The sequence below is a fragment of the Aristolochia californica genome, unplaced genomic scaffold (assembly GCF_029961685.1).
Source record: "Aristolochia californica isolate CCGP_79_NKW_82.1479 unplaced genomic scaffold, dmAriCali1.0.hap1 SCAF_3, whole genome shotgun sequence".
In the NCBI taxonomy this organism is placed as follows: domain Eukaryota; kingdom Viridiplantae; phylum Streptophyta; class Magnoliopsida; order Piperales; family Aristolochiaceae; genus Aristolochia; species Aristolochia californica.
The window spans coordinates 4,431,520-4,445,481 of NW_027181992.1; the positions used below are offsets into that span (position 1 = coordinate 4,431,520).

Here is a 13,962-nt window from a genome sequence, read left to right on the forward strand (position 1 = left end):
CAGTGTTTAATGTCGTTGCATTACCAAAGAAGTTGTTACAGCAATTAAGACTGTTCCGTATTTTTTTCTTCCCTGTTAATTAATGGAAATGTATCTATCACGATCCTCCTTTTTGAGTCCTTTGAATTCTCGCCGAGATCTGCTTCTTTGTGTTCAGCGGTCAGATAACTGCAGGAAAGGCCTGAGCTCGAACTCCTTGAAATTTTCACCAAGTGATGCTGCAATCTGATAAGATGCACCGACTTTTTATCATCAGGCCTGCCAAGCTACAGAAACTGTCAATTTCTGAGCAGGTCAAGGTTTGAAATTTCGTCAGGAGCTTCAGTAAGCTCGAAGAAGAAGAAGACGAAGGAAGTAAATTGAATGGAGGAAAGATATGGGTCGGGGGACCGGGTCGGTTCAGATTGTGACGCCCCTGGTCTGCCCCGGTTCCTCCGCCTAAACTTCAGTAATGGCCGCAAATGTAAACAGAACCTCGTTCTGGTCGTGGAGGATCGACGGTTAGATCTCCATCATCACACACAGCGCAACGCTTCGTCTCCTCTGCCTTGATCTCCTTTGTAGTTAGACGTATGTGCCTTTGACATGCTTCCTTGTACTCTGTTTCGACATGTCTTTCTGTCCTCCTCGCATTTTTTGAATGCCTGTCCGGTTTCTCTCTCAAGCGTCTGCGATCCCTTTGGCTCTTTGTCGCGGCGCTTCTTTGAAACACTCTTGAGGGAAACTCCCTTTTCGTTCACGTTTTTATTCAGGTTCAGTCGTCGAGGATTTGGATCAGAGTTCTGTTGAGTTGGTAATCTGCCCGTATTATATTTAGTGTTTTTTTTCGCCTTTCCATTTTCAAGTGCCGTGGGGGGTGTTTCTTATCTGTTTCTGTGAATTTCTTTCGCAGCATTCAGATCTCCGTCAGGGTTTTCGGTTTTGCAATTTTTTTTTGTGTTTTTTTATATTCATTCTCTCTTGGGAAGAAATTAACCGAAAGGCAGGGATTTGCTTCCGTGGGTTTTCCTACAATCCCAGCTCTTGTCATGAAGATTAAGTCACTGCGCTCGACTTACGCGCTGCAATTCTCATGATGGCTACACCGAGGAATTCGATTTTCGAAAGTGGATGGCAGAGGGATGAAGAGAACGCAGGGGAGGACTCACCGACCAGTAAAAGAGCAAAAATTGAAGGAAGATTTGCGCTGACGAGATGGGAATTTGCTGCTGCTCTTAGTATTTTCCTCATTTTTTTGATTGGCCTCTTTTGTATCTATTTGACCATGCCACCGGCCGAATACGAAAAGATTCTCAAGCTGCCCAGATCCATATCCGATATTCGGATCCTTAAGTATGTCTCTTAATCTCCTAATCCATTTGTTGCTCTCTGCTAAAGTTTCCGTGATTCTTTAATATCATTTAAATGTATCTATGTAAATGAGGCTTACTAATGTTTTCGTTGCTTGTATAAGATTTTTTTAAATGGATAGGTGATATCTGATGTTTAGTTTTACTTGTCTTAGCCGTGTTTCTCGCTTGAATTTGTAATAACGCCGAGTTGACAATCCTAATTCAAGAACCTTAGGATTTTGACATGCAATTTTTCCTAAACGCCAAACGGAGGAGTCTCTCCAGTGAGGCTGGAAAGGGAAAAGATCCATTTATCTGGGCTGACAATCGAGCAGTCTTCCTTAAATGTGGATGATAGGATTCTTCCTTTAATCTCGTCTGTTGTTCTTTTAGATCAAATGGCGGAGCCAGTTGTTCTATATCATCTTTGTGTCTTGTGCTCTATGAATGTTTCTGCCCTACTATACTTATGAGATGTGATACAAAGGAAAATTATTTGTAAGGCTCTTAAGCTTTTTGTTGAGAATCTGTTAACAAGAAGTTTCATGGGCATCAAAATCTATTGGACGTAGATGACCAACATTCACAGTTATATTAAAGTTGCAATAACAAATTTAGTGGTGAAGGTCTTTGAAATGAATGATAACAATGCTGAATACTGTTTGAAGAAAAAACATTCTTCTGCTAACTATAGCAATCAATAAGTTGATCAGAAGCATATTGTTTGAATTCCCACATAATGCAGATAATGTCATAGGTCGAATTTGACATTCAACCAATGGTTTGAGGTGAAGTTTTAAATCATTTGGAGTTGCTGTTTACTATTATTAGTAGTAGCTTCTTTTTCTCTGCATACAAACTGGGGTAATTGCAATTCTTGATTTATAATCTTTGCTGTTTTCCTATGCAGGGAAAACATTGCAATCTATGCAAGAGACTATCAAGCACAGTTTATACTAGGATACTGTGCAACATACATCTTTATGCAGACCTTTATGATTCCTGGCACCATATTTATGTCTTTGCTAGCTGGAGCTCTTTTTGGTGTTGCCAGGGGAGTTGTATTGGTTGTTTTTACTGCAACTTCCGGGGCATCATCCTGCTATTTCCTGTCTAAAATAGTTGGAAGGCCTTTAATTTTCTGGCTTTGGCCTGAAAAATTGAAATTTTTCCAGTCAGAGGTACACCAGCTCTGTATTTTCTTTTCTTTTTGGACTTCCAACTATTTCATCTATGGTTTTATCTCTTTATAAGATTTATCTCAATTAGCTATGATCTTTGCAGATCACAAAGCGCAAGGAAAAGCTGTTCAACTACATGCTTTTTTTGAGAATAACACCTACTTTGCCCAATACATTTATTAATGTGGCATCTCCAATAGTTGATATACCGTTTCATACTTTCTTCCTTGCAACACTGATTGGGCTTATCCCAGCATCTTATATCACTGTCAGAGTAAGTTTTCTTCCATTAGACATTGGTTTCATTACTTGTGTTTCATACACATAGTAGAAATCTATTTTATTGTTTTGGATGCTGTTCTAAAAAAATCAATTGTGTGTGTGTGTGTGTGTGTGCTTGCGTGTGGGGAAGTGAATATCTTTCTTTTTCTTTTTTGGGTTAGGCTGGGATGAGAAGGGTGTGCCAATTTCCATTCTTGGCAGTTGGCTTCATGCCAGCTTATAAGTCACATGGACAGAAATGTTAAGAGTGACAATTATATGGAAAGCATTATCTGCGTTAATTATTTATAGTGAGAAGACATTTATTGGCAAAAGAAAAGAAAAGAAGAAGAACTAATCATAGTGGTGACTAGTTACTATTACTGTTAAGTTGGTATTGCCTTAACCTCTTCTATGAATCTTATATGGCAGGCCTTTATTCATTCTTCATTGTTAAAGTTGGGGTGTAGTTCTAGGATCATTTGCTTTAATGATATCCAAGTCCTTGTTCTAGTGGTTTTCTGCTTTGATTTTTTAAGGTTTTTGTGGATTGGGCCTTGGGTTCGATGGCCACATGGGGTTCCTAATGCAAGGTCTTAGGTTCAAATCTCATTGGCATATGCAATCTTCTTGACTTTTGCTGCAGTGCTACTTGATTCAGTTTTTGTTAAGAATGCAACAGGTGCTGGTGTCTTCTATGGTGTCTTCTAAGTATTGTTGTTTCATTTCTTTACTTTCAGGCTGGTCTTGCTCTTGGAGACCTGAAATCAGTCAAGGATCTGTATGATTTTAAGACCCTATGTGTACTGTTCCTGATCGGCTTTGTTTCAATATCTCCAACAATCTTGAAGAGGAAGCGGGTATATGAATAGCGACCGCATGAGGATCTGTTTTCCACCTTTGAGAGCAGGGTTACGGCCTAATAGGCAGCTGCGATGCAACTCTTTTTGACATGGTCAGAGACAAGGCGCAGGACTGCAAGAACTCTCGAGGACTTTGGCCTCGGATTGATAGAATCGTAACTTCTGAAAACCAAATGTGTAAGTCATTTGGGAAATAGAAAAATATTTAATTTCAGAAATAGAGGTGTTATTATACTAAAGAATAGCTCCTTTTTCCCTTATAATTCTCGAAACATGTTGTACTAAAGGAAACCATCTTTAATCAAGAGAAGCTCGATTGTTGGACATCGTTTGCTGCTGTGGATAATCTCTGAGCTTTCCTGCCTTTTTGGGTTTTTCGACGAAGAAACATTTCATCGGTCTGCTTAAGCCTCATTCATTTCAATGCAGTATTTCTGTTTCTACTGTGTCTCCGTTCTTATAGAAGGACATGTATACGAATTACTTCTTAGATTATCTTCAAGGTAATTTCTAAGTATAATTAAAACCTCCTTAATTGTCATAATTTCAAATGCAAGCATTAAAAAATTACAATGAATAAATTCCTTTAAAGGGTAAAATTAATAGTTATTAAAAAATAAAAATAAAAAAATTCACTGGTCGGCTTCTCCCTCTCCCTACTAAAAAGAAAATGCCGACCCATCATGGGCCTTTCAGAGGTGAGGCAAATCATACGCATTTAAAAATTATTTTCCAAGATATTTATTTTGCAATGCAAAGACTGCAATATAACGAATTAGCAGTGTGGATGACCCTTTTTATTGCTGCTCTCAAAGCATCATAAAGGCGAGGCTGCGTCTACTGGTTCTCCTTTCAAATACAACTATAATGTCACCAATTAGATTAGATCCACAAACTACTTTTCTGCCTTCCGTAAAGCATCACCAAGGTTGAAGTTCAAACTATTTGTCATCGTTCTTCTTCCAACCCCTCCGTTTCCTTTTCTCATCATTGCTGCAAACTCACTGTAGTCTATCTGCCCATCCTGCAATAAAAAAACCAGTTGCCTCAGCAATGTGACAGGTAATAGAAGGAAAAATATCTCAAACAAAACCTATGAATTCCTCTGAGAATTAAAACTCTGCACCAATGTTAACCATTGGTTGGACCGAGTTGGACCAATTTCTTATTTTTTTTATATATATTATTTTTATGGGAGATGGACATGAATACTACCTATGTAGGTACTTGGTCATGGCTTTGAATCCTTTCTAAAAAAAATCCCATTTTTTCATAAGAAAATGGTTGAACTGGACTGAACTAATCGATCGGATTCAAGCTCAGACCAGACCAACCAGCCAAGTATTCATGTTTTAAGCCAAAAACTGTTTTCCTTACAAACCAGAAAAGGGATCCGCCGTCTGATCTGATTCTGACAACACTGCTTTGCACTAGTATTTGACTCATTAGAAAGAGAGGATGCAGCATAACAGACTTCTCCATCTGAACCAATAAACTTTTTTACAAACTGCTGTAGTGAAAGAAGTCAACATTTGCAATATGATTTTGCGTAGCCACTGATCAGAATATCATCAAACCATTGCAACTCATTCAAAGAGGTACTTCATATTAAGGATGACGAAGTCATTTGCAACCTAAGTTCATTTCCACAGAAAAAGGATAAACCCTGATCTCTCTTAGGTTCTATATGCCTCCCTTGGTTACTCTGGATCTGTAAAGGATAATGGTACAAAATTGGCCGTCTCCTCTGATCAGATTTGTCCTAAAACGAAAAACTATAAGAGAGAGATTCCATTGTGTCATCAGCCTCATTCCTGCTTGTTTGGCTCCAATGTGGAATAAAAGCAGGGATAAAAAACTTACACAGTATATCAAACAGTACGAGGCTAAAAAATATTTGAAAAGCTTTAAACTGAAACAACTCCAATTCCACTTAATCAACAGCATCAGTTTAATAGACCACTGAAGATGTAGGGGCATATACCAAATCGTAGTAGTTCAATAGTTCCATTGAGCATTATTATAAATTAAAAGGCAATGGAAAGCTAGCAGGGAAAAGTAAACTGCCACCGCAAGACTAAAGTAACATATATTCATAGTGGCAGCAAAATTACATTGTTATGCCCAACTTCATGTATTAAGGAAGCTGGTGGATAGTGCCAGAGAGGAAACAGATATTTTGGCGATAAGAGTGAAAGCTAATTATCTTATGTCAAAGAGCCACAGGTTTACCAAAACAACATAATATAGGGCAAAAAAATTATTTTGCTTTGACTAAAACACAGAAATCTTTATGTAGTTCATCAGAAATGAAAGAGAGGAAGAATATGTACATTGTCCTGGTCAATTTCTTGCAAATATTTCAGTGATAAGAGTGAAAGGTAATTAATTATCTTGTGTCAAGAGCCACAGGTTTACCAAAACAACATAATATAGGCCAAAAATAATATTTTACTTTGACTAAAACGCAGAAATCTTTATGTAGGTCATCAGAAATGAAAGAGAGGAAGACTACGTACATTGTCCTGGTCAATTTCTTTGATCATTTCGTCAAGATGGAGATCGCTTAAGCCAAACTTTTTGCATGCTTCTTGAAGCTCATCGATGGTTATGTAACCACTGCCATCCTTGTCGAAGAAAGAGAAAGCAGATACCAGATTTTCCTCTCTCTCCAACTTGTTCAAATGCACAGTTGCAGCAATAAACTCACCATAGTCTATGGTCCCACTGTTGTCAATATCGGCCTATAAAAATGGCTCCAAGTAAGACAAGAATGAAAAATTATGGGTATCACAAGCATTAGCTGAAAGATTGGAAACTTCTAACCATACACTTTTTCCATTTTCGGGAATATGTGTTTCAGCTAGCATTTAGAAAATCAAGGAAAATCTTGACAAGTTAGTTAGCCTTCAGTCAAGAATAGATATAGTTGTCCCTGGAAACATTATGCTATTTACTCTCTGAGAATGTTGGCACCGAAAAGCTTGGCCCAGTCAACAAGAATTCAGGTGACAAGTGGGTCATTCATTGTGTCTGCCAATCCAAGTGGCATGGCATCATGAAATTCTTTCTCTAAATTTAAGTGTCCATGTAATGGGAATGGATAAAGAAGTGACTCCATCAGTTACAGGAAATATTATCTAGTTCCAAAGTTGTATCCATACCGCATCCATAAGAGCTCTGATCTCTGACTCCATGAGTTCAGAACCCACTCTTTTCAACCCATCCTTCAGTTCATCAAATGTTATGGTGCCACTGTTATCTGTATCGATCATTTTGAACAACTCTCTTAGACCACCAATTTCCTCCTCGGACAAGCTTTCAGCTATGACCTGCAAATTAAATCTCAATTATGAACATCTGTACCTTCTTATAAACTAAAAGAAGAGTGTAGATAAGCCCAAGAAATAAGAAAATACTACAAACTGAAGACAGACCATGAGAACATGATCATATTTAAAGCTTTCATCTAGTATGAATTACAGAGTAGACAATATCATCTAAATGCATAGGCAAGGGTATTCCATAACCTAAGCATGTAGAACAGTATCAGAATGGGGATATAGATGCAGAATCACGATGAATTTACAAGGATGATAAAAAAGATAATCGCATCCATAACGATTACTAAAAACCTATATGCAGTAAAGAATAGACCCAGTAACTCCTGTAGCTATAGAAGCGGGAATCTTATGCATGTTTCAACAAACAAAGTTCTTCGAACTTGGCTTGCTTTACCATATTTTGAACACCACCGCTCCATTGATTATTGGCCCTTAATATTGCCCTAAATAGCTCTAGTCTCTCACCTTTCAGCACCTCAGGAGCACCCGTTCTCTAGCCTTGAAGGTAGCCTATATGCTCTTAGACAAGGTGAACAATTATAAATATTCATTCTGCCAAATCTGAATAGATACAAGTTGGAAGACCCAGTAACAAGAATAGCTGGTGATCCTCTGTGATTGAGCTACTTTCATCATCCTTTCCTTTCCCACTTTTCATACTTCCATATTTTTCAGTTGCAGTTCCTTTTATTTTTGTCTAGCTTCTTAAACGAAGACTCCAGGTATGCATGTTATTCGGAAAGACCAAAGTTTAAGGCACATGTAGCAAAGATAAGAGCTTCACTTTCAAAAGTTGGGTTTCATTATGTTTGTCATGACAGAAGACTGCCAGTAGCAGCAAAAAGTGACAAAAACACGACCAGAAGCTGGCAACCTCGAAGTATTAATTCAAGAAAAAAGAAGGATCTGGTACCTGGGTTTGCAAAGATGACAGAAAGGGAAAGAGGAAGAGATGGCAGCAGCAGAGGCCAAAAGCAAGGTGGGAGAAAACAATAAGGAAGCAGAAGGAAAGACAGCAATGGATGCTAGCAGTTAGTGAGAAAGCGAATGAGGAAATTGGATGACAGCAGCAGCAGTAGCTTGTGGCAGTGGCACTGGTCAGCAGCTAGGTGGGAGAGAAAAGATAAGCTGTTGAGTGTTGGCAGCAGTGCACAGTTGGTGGCTTTCGAACAAGGGATCAGTAGCTAACAGATGCAAAGTGAAATGAGATAGCATGAAATAGAAGTGGCAGCAGGCAGCAAACGGCAAAAGGGTGAAGGAAGAAGATTAGGAGTCAAAATATGGAATCAAGTAACAATTTTCCATATTCTTTACTTTGTCATATCATTGACACCTCTACTAGTGGAATCATATAAGAAATAAGATAAAATAACCCATAAGTATTTTTATAATGAGATATGTCACTCTTGCCTTTCCTTAAAAGCCGAAACTTGGCATCCTTATTTAGAAAGCTTTTTATTATTTGAAGATCTCAACAGCATCAGTCAAAAGGCCAAACCTTCTGCGCTTATCTATAAACAGCCTTTTCTTGTTTAACAATCTCAGTTGCATGCTAGAAGGTCGCAAAATTAAACCATTAAGTTTTGCCTTTCCAAAAATTGCGTCCCAGTCATGCAGCATTCTGCTAATAAATATATTAGCACTAGCATACAAATACTTTTTAGGTACTTTGTACTATAATCTCCTGGTCCAATATCTTCAGACACAGTTAGTACACTAGTGGGTACTTTCAGATCATGGCATCTTGTATGGAGCAATATATGGTCCTCTTGTAAACCAATCTCAACCTGATTAGGAGATAATCTGATTCATATCCAATAAAGATTATATATAAATTTTGAATCAGAATATTGAGTTAATTGCATAAAAGAAGTAATTTCACATAGAAACATGTTTGGATCTATCCAATGAGGTTAGAAACCATACATGATTATTTTGTATTGCTTAGTACTCCACAACTCAATGTAAATAAAAATAAGTAGAAGTTTTACAAGAGCAACAAAAAATGCAGCTGTTGAAATATAAAACTGAAAAACAAGGTTTATTAGATATCCAAAAACATTTAAAAATATACCCTCAAAGCCATCTTTTTGAGTTTGTTCATTGCTGAAAACTGCTTCAAGCGAGACAAAACTGCAGAATCCAGAGGTCTATCAGGAGCAACTGTGTCATCCACTATCCATGGGTGACCTGAAAGACCAACATCCTTGTAAAAGAACTACACATCAACATTGCCACGATTACAGAACGAAGTTATCAAATCTGTCTTTATTATGACAGAAATTAAATACTCACAGAGGACATCATGAGCCGTGTATCTCTCCCTTGGGTCCCTACTCAACATTTTGTTAATCAGATCTTTTGCACTTTCAGAAATGCAAGGCCATGGTTCAGATTCAAAATCAATTTTTCCTTTTAGAATTTGTTTGAAGATGCCAGCTTCAGTTTCTAGAGAGAAAAACACAAAACCAGTTAATAAGTTTCTAAGAAAAAACTAACTAGAGCTAGTATTGCAGTATAAAGTAAGATGATACCTGCCCAAAATGGAGGAACTCCACTCAATAAGATGTACAGGATAACTCCAGCACTCCAAACATCAGCTTCAGGACCATAGTGCTTGCATAATACTTCAGGTGCAACATAATATGGACTCCCAACCACTTCAGAAAATGTGTCACCTGAAACACCAAACACCAGAACATCACCTTCATGCAAGAGATTGAAGATATTTGTGCATGCAACAATTTACTTGTCCAGACCATCCATAGATAAGAAAAATAGCCAATCTGAATTTGTGCTTTCTCTTCATTGCCTAGTCTGAGAAAGAGAAGCATGGATAAAAACTTACGTATTTTTTAACCTATGTCAAAGACCGAGACCTTCTAATCCAAAAATAGTCACAAGCTTTTACCTTAAAAATGTCAACTACCATGTGTAAGTACACTCATAAACCAAAATAAAACATTTAGACGGAAATACTATGTTTTTTTATGAAGACAGAGATACTATTATTCCCAAATTTATTTTGAAAATTACTGGCACACTGTCATATGAAAAAGAGAAGTGACAATAAAGCTTGATAAATGAAGAACCACACTGTGCACTTCTTACTGCACTGTCCATCAACAAATATTGCTAGAAAATGCAATTATAAACCATCAACAAATATTTCCAGAAAATGCAATTGTAGACCATTAAGAAATATTTTTGAAAATGCAATTAACCAAGCACACCCAAAATTCAACTGGAAAAAGGTTCCCTCTAGATAACTTCTATAATTATCCTTTCCCAAGTATGCCAGACCCTTCAATGACCCCAGGACCTAGTAAAATAGGGATGCCGTAAACCATTTCAAATTTTCAAGGCCCGAAATGTGTACCCAAGTCCAAATAATCCAATCAAAAGAAGCATTGTGCTTTTTAATTTCTGAAGATAATAAAAACAAGAAAATATCCAAACAAAATACAGACAGCCAACAAACCTAAATTCATTAATATAGCCCCCTTCATGGAAACCTGTTAAACTCTAGTCTAGGTTCATCCCAAAATGACTAGCTGAAGATAGGAAATTTTATTCCAGCTAATAACTATAGGATTATTCCTCACATTAACTTATGTGGTAATATTCCCATTTAAACTCACTTTCGCATCCAGGCTTAAATAAATTGACAACAGACCTAAAAAGTGAACAACATAAAAACGGTACAAACTAAATGGAGTATACTCCAAGCAAAAGATAACAAACATTTACTTCAATACCATATTAAGTTGGGTCTAAATCCATCCCAAAATGACAAGTTGAAGTTAGGTCTTTTTCCAACTACTAAGCACAATTTTTTTCTTGACATTATATGTGGGAGTATGCCCACTAACAAACCAATGAATAAAACAAAAAGTAGTATGTTTTGCTTGAAGGGAGAAGAGGTGCATTAGATGACCATGCCTTTTTGTGAGCGGCACCAACCATAATCTTTACGTCACATTGATCTTTTTATTTTATTTTATTTGAAGTCCTAGACATAAAAACTCATTGATTAGAGTACAATATAACTTCACCTCGTGCACACATTAAGTACCCTGCACTTCTGTCTCTTCCATTACTTCCCCTTATTTTTTAAAAGAAAAAGTAAAGAAATACAGATTTTTGAAACTGGAAAACACTGAAGAAGATTTTCCTTTAGCATCATTCCTTGAAGTCATGAAAACTGATAAGAAGTAAACAGCAACCTAGAAAAATTTATCATGTCCCACTATCCGAATCTCCAAATTTGAGTTTCTCCAGGTTATTTGTGATCATAATGAACTTCCTAAACAAGATTTCTCGCTGGCCATTTAAGTTAAACCAATATTATTTTTCTTTTTGAGAGGTAATCATTATCATTCTAAATGCAAGAAACCGTTCACTGACCATAAGTACTACAGCCAACTGAAGATTCCGAGCTCGGCTGTTGAGAATGTTTTCTTTTATAGACTTCCATTTCAAGTGCTCACTCATGCACATATACTATGCACAAAGTTCAGTAAGCGAGCAAAGTTGAGTGTGGCATGAATGCAACCATCTCCTAATTGTAACATGCTTTAAGCAGGAATGTTTGCTCACAATTAAAAGTATAACCGTTCTAAGACAAATACACAAACCCTCCAGTCCCATATAGTTCAAGCTTTCCCATGTTTTTTGTGTTTTGCAGAGGCAATTCTAAGACAAAGACATACACCCTCCAATCGGATATAGTCCAACCTTTCCCAAAAAATTTGTGCTTTGCAGAGGCAATATATATTCCCCAACAAAATATGTAAACCAACGAACAAAAAGATTAAAAATATTTTTAAAAAATCTATATGACCAGATTGACAACAAAGAAAAACCACGCGTATCTGTAAGTTAGACCTTTGAAACGATAACACATTTATCAATCAGAGCAATAAAACCGAATATTAGATGAAAGAAAGCACAAAACTGATTTCAAACAGACGAAGCCCACAAGTCAAACCAAGATAGTACCCCTGTCACGCCTAACATGTAAACCTTTATTGGAAAAAATAATCAAATATGGCTCTTAAGTAGAACCCAATCAAATAAACCAGCAAAAGCTACATCTTACCTGGCTTATAAAACACAGATAGCCCAAAATCCGTTGTCTTGAGGGCGGCATCCTCCTCTGAGCTCGCAAACAAGAAGTTTTCCGGTTTGAGGTCCCTATGCATTACTCCAAGAGAATGGCAAGCCTCTACTACACCAACAATAGTTTTTATCAGTTGAGCGGCCTTTCTCTCACTGTAATGTCCCTTTTGCACGATCCTATCGAAAAGCTCCCCACCAGCACATAGCTCCATGACTAAATGCACAAAGACAGGATCTTCATAAGCCCCTTTAATCCTGACGACATTTGGGTGTTCAGATAAATGGTGCATTATCTGAATCTCTCTCCACACATCCTCGTAATCTTCTCTGTATAGGAGTTTCCTTTTCGGGATTGTCTTGCAGGCGTACTCAGTCCCGGTAGACTTCTCTGTACAAAGATAAGTCGTGCCAAACTGGCCTTGGCCGAGCTTTTTCCCCAGGATGTAGAGCTGCTTGATGTTAGGCGTCTGATGAGGCAGAACCGTGGAGGGTTTGGAGGGTTTAGATGGGTTGGAGGAGGTGGTTGTCGTGGAATTATTCATGAATCCCACTCGGATTTCTTCTTCTTACTTGTCTCAAACCTGAACAGACCGAAGTGGGGAAATCGGAAACCTTCTTCCGCTGTTCTCCCCGAAATTCACAATCCACTAAAGAAGATATCAGAACTCTCCCTGTTGATTTGATAATTTCAAGTCAGGCAGGCGTAGTATGTTGCGTCTTTCTGCCATTTTGTTGCGGGGGATGAACAGATGAAGCTTCAAAGAAGTCTTCTACGGAAAATGCAATAAAAATCTGAATGTTGAACTAGTCAGTCCCTTTCTCCGAGTCTCAACCCCTAACGTGCACAATAACTTCCCATAGATAATACGTATCTCTATACTGATAGTACCAGACCCATCTTTTTGTATTTCAGGGCCCCCCTGCTTCGCTGAAGTACGAGCAGCCCTTCGTTTCGCTTAATTTCCGGAAGCGAGCGCATCCCACTACAAGCTGTTATGAAATTGTGGATTATCATTCATTCCTGTTATCACCGTGGGATTTGAGAGTTCAATTTCCAACTTCAAAACACCAGCCACCGACGTGACCAATTGATTGACCGAAGAAAACACCCAATAGTACTAGTAATTTGAATTCGAAATTCAGTAGAAAGTTGTTTAGTGGTAAGAATTTACAAGATTAAGTAACGATGATTTACATGCTGCATGTTCAAGATATTATATAGGAAGATAAATAAACTATAAATAAAATATGCAAAAAAAAAGGGGTTCTGAATAAAAAGGAAGATCACTGTTATGAATAAACAGAGCAAATCCAAACCCATCAAGGAGAGAGAAAATCAAGAAATGAATTCCAGGAACGCTACTCTTTAATTTAGAATTAATAACTAGAGCTAATATTAACTCTATTTTTAACAATTTTTAGTATATAAAATTCAAAATTACATGCCTATAGTATTTTAAGTCGTCTACTAGAGACTATTTGAATTGCTACTTTTTTATGAAAAGAATTGATATGACCTGCCGTAGATGCAGATAACTTGTCGTCTGCAACAGTCAGTGTTTTTAATTTTTGCACTTTTTGCATTGCCCCGTCTTCTTCTACGGGAAGGAGAGGAATCTGAGGAATGATGGCTTCATGTTTCCAGAGCATGCTGATCACTGAAAGAATGAATAATATTTTTTAAGGAGTAGAAGAACAGTCAGCCACGCAAACATGCTTCCCGATCAAAACTGTTCGAAGGCATGGGCTGCTTTCGACCTTTCGTGATACCTGCTTGAAACCCAAATCAAAACTGAACAAGATGGAATCCTCTTATTTTGTCTCGGAAAAATATGATCACATGACTCCCACCGACAGCAAT

The 13,962-nt window shown here is 37.6% G+C and overlaps 2 protein-coding genes across 3 annotated transcripts; one reads left to right on the plus strand and one right to left on the minus strand.

Moving 5' to 3' along the window:
* The first annotated feature begins 615 nt into the window (after window positions 1–615).
* Window positions 616–3,960, plus strand: LOC137958825 (uncharacterized membrane protein At4g09580-like). 2 transcript variants are annotated; one of them, XM_068805983.1, is made up of 5 exons: window positions 616–793; window positions 893–1,332; window positions 2,242–2,512; window positions 2,616–2,786; window positions 3,514–3,960. In XM_068805983.1, exons 2-5 carry the CDS (start codon window positions 1,073–1,075, stop codon window positions 3,643–3,645), a joined length of 834 nt encoding a protein of 277 aa, XP_068662084.1. In that variant the 5' UTR covers window positions 616–793; window positions 893–1,072; the 3' UTR covers window positions 3,646–3,960. The 2 variants fall into 2 exon arrangements, with proteins under 2 accessions (XP_068662084.1, XP_068662085.1); XM_068805984.1 differs by having other exon boundaries at window positions 1,021–1,332.
* A 227-nt stretch (window positions 3,961–4,187) lies between these two features.
* On the minus strand, window positions 4,188–13,048 carry LOC137958824 (calcium-dependent protein kinase 24-like). The gene is made up of 7 exons (XM_068805982.1): window positions 12,082–13,048; window positions 9,515–9,658; window positions 9,276–9,428; window positions 9,055–9,170; window positions 6,801–6,968; window positions 6,156–6,380; window positions 4,188–4,660 (listed from the first exon to the last, which is right to left on the minus strand). The coding sequence occupies exons 1-7, from the start codon at window positions 12,641–12,643 to the stop codon at window positions 4,532–4,534; spliced, it is 1,497 nt and encodes a 498-aa protein (XP_068662083.1). The 5' UTR covers window positions 12,644–13,048; the 3' UTR covers window positions 4,188–4,531.
* Between the last annotated feature and the right edge of the window lie 914 nt (window positions 13,049–13,962).

Excerpts from the sequence above, each read along its gene's own strand:
- LOC137958825 (XM_068805983.1), top strand. The coding sequence starts at position 1,073 with ATGATGGCTACACCGAGGAATTCGATTTTCGAAAGTGGATGGCAGAGG. Across the intron at positions 2,513-2,615 it reads TGAAATTTTTCCAGTCAGAG|ATCACAAAGCGCAAGGAAAA; the intron begins GTACACCAGCTC and ends TGATCTTTGCAG. Across the intron at positions 2,787-3,513 it reads CATCTTATATCACTGTCAGA|GCTGGTCTTGCTCTTGGAGA; the intron begins GTAAGTTTTCTT and ends CTTTACTTTCAG.
- LOC137958824 (XM_068805982.1), bottom strand. The coding sequence starts at position 12,643 with ATGAATAATTCCACGACAACCACCTCCTCCAACCCATCTAAACCCTCC. Across the intron at positions 9,429-9,514 it reads AGTTCCTCCATTTTGGGCAG|AAACTGAAGCTGGCATCTTC; the intron begins GTATCATCTTAC and ends TTTTCTCTCTAG. Across the intron at positions 4,661-6,155 it reads AAGAAATTGACCAGGACAAT|GATGGGCAGATAGACTACAG; the intron begins GTACGTAGTCTT and ends TTTTTATTGCAG.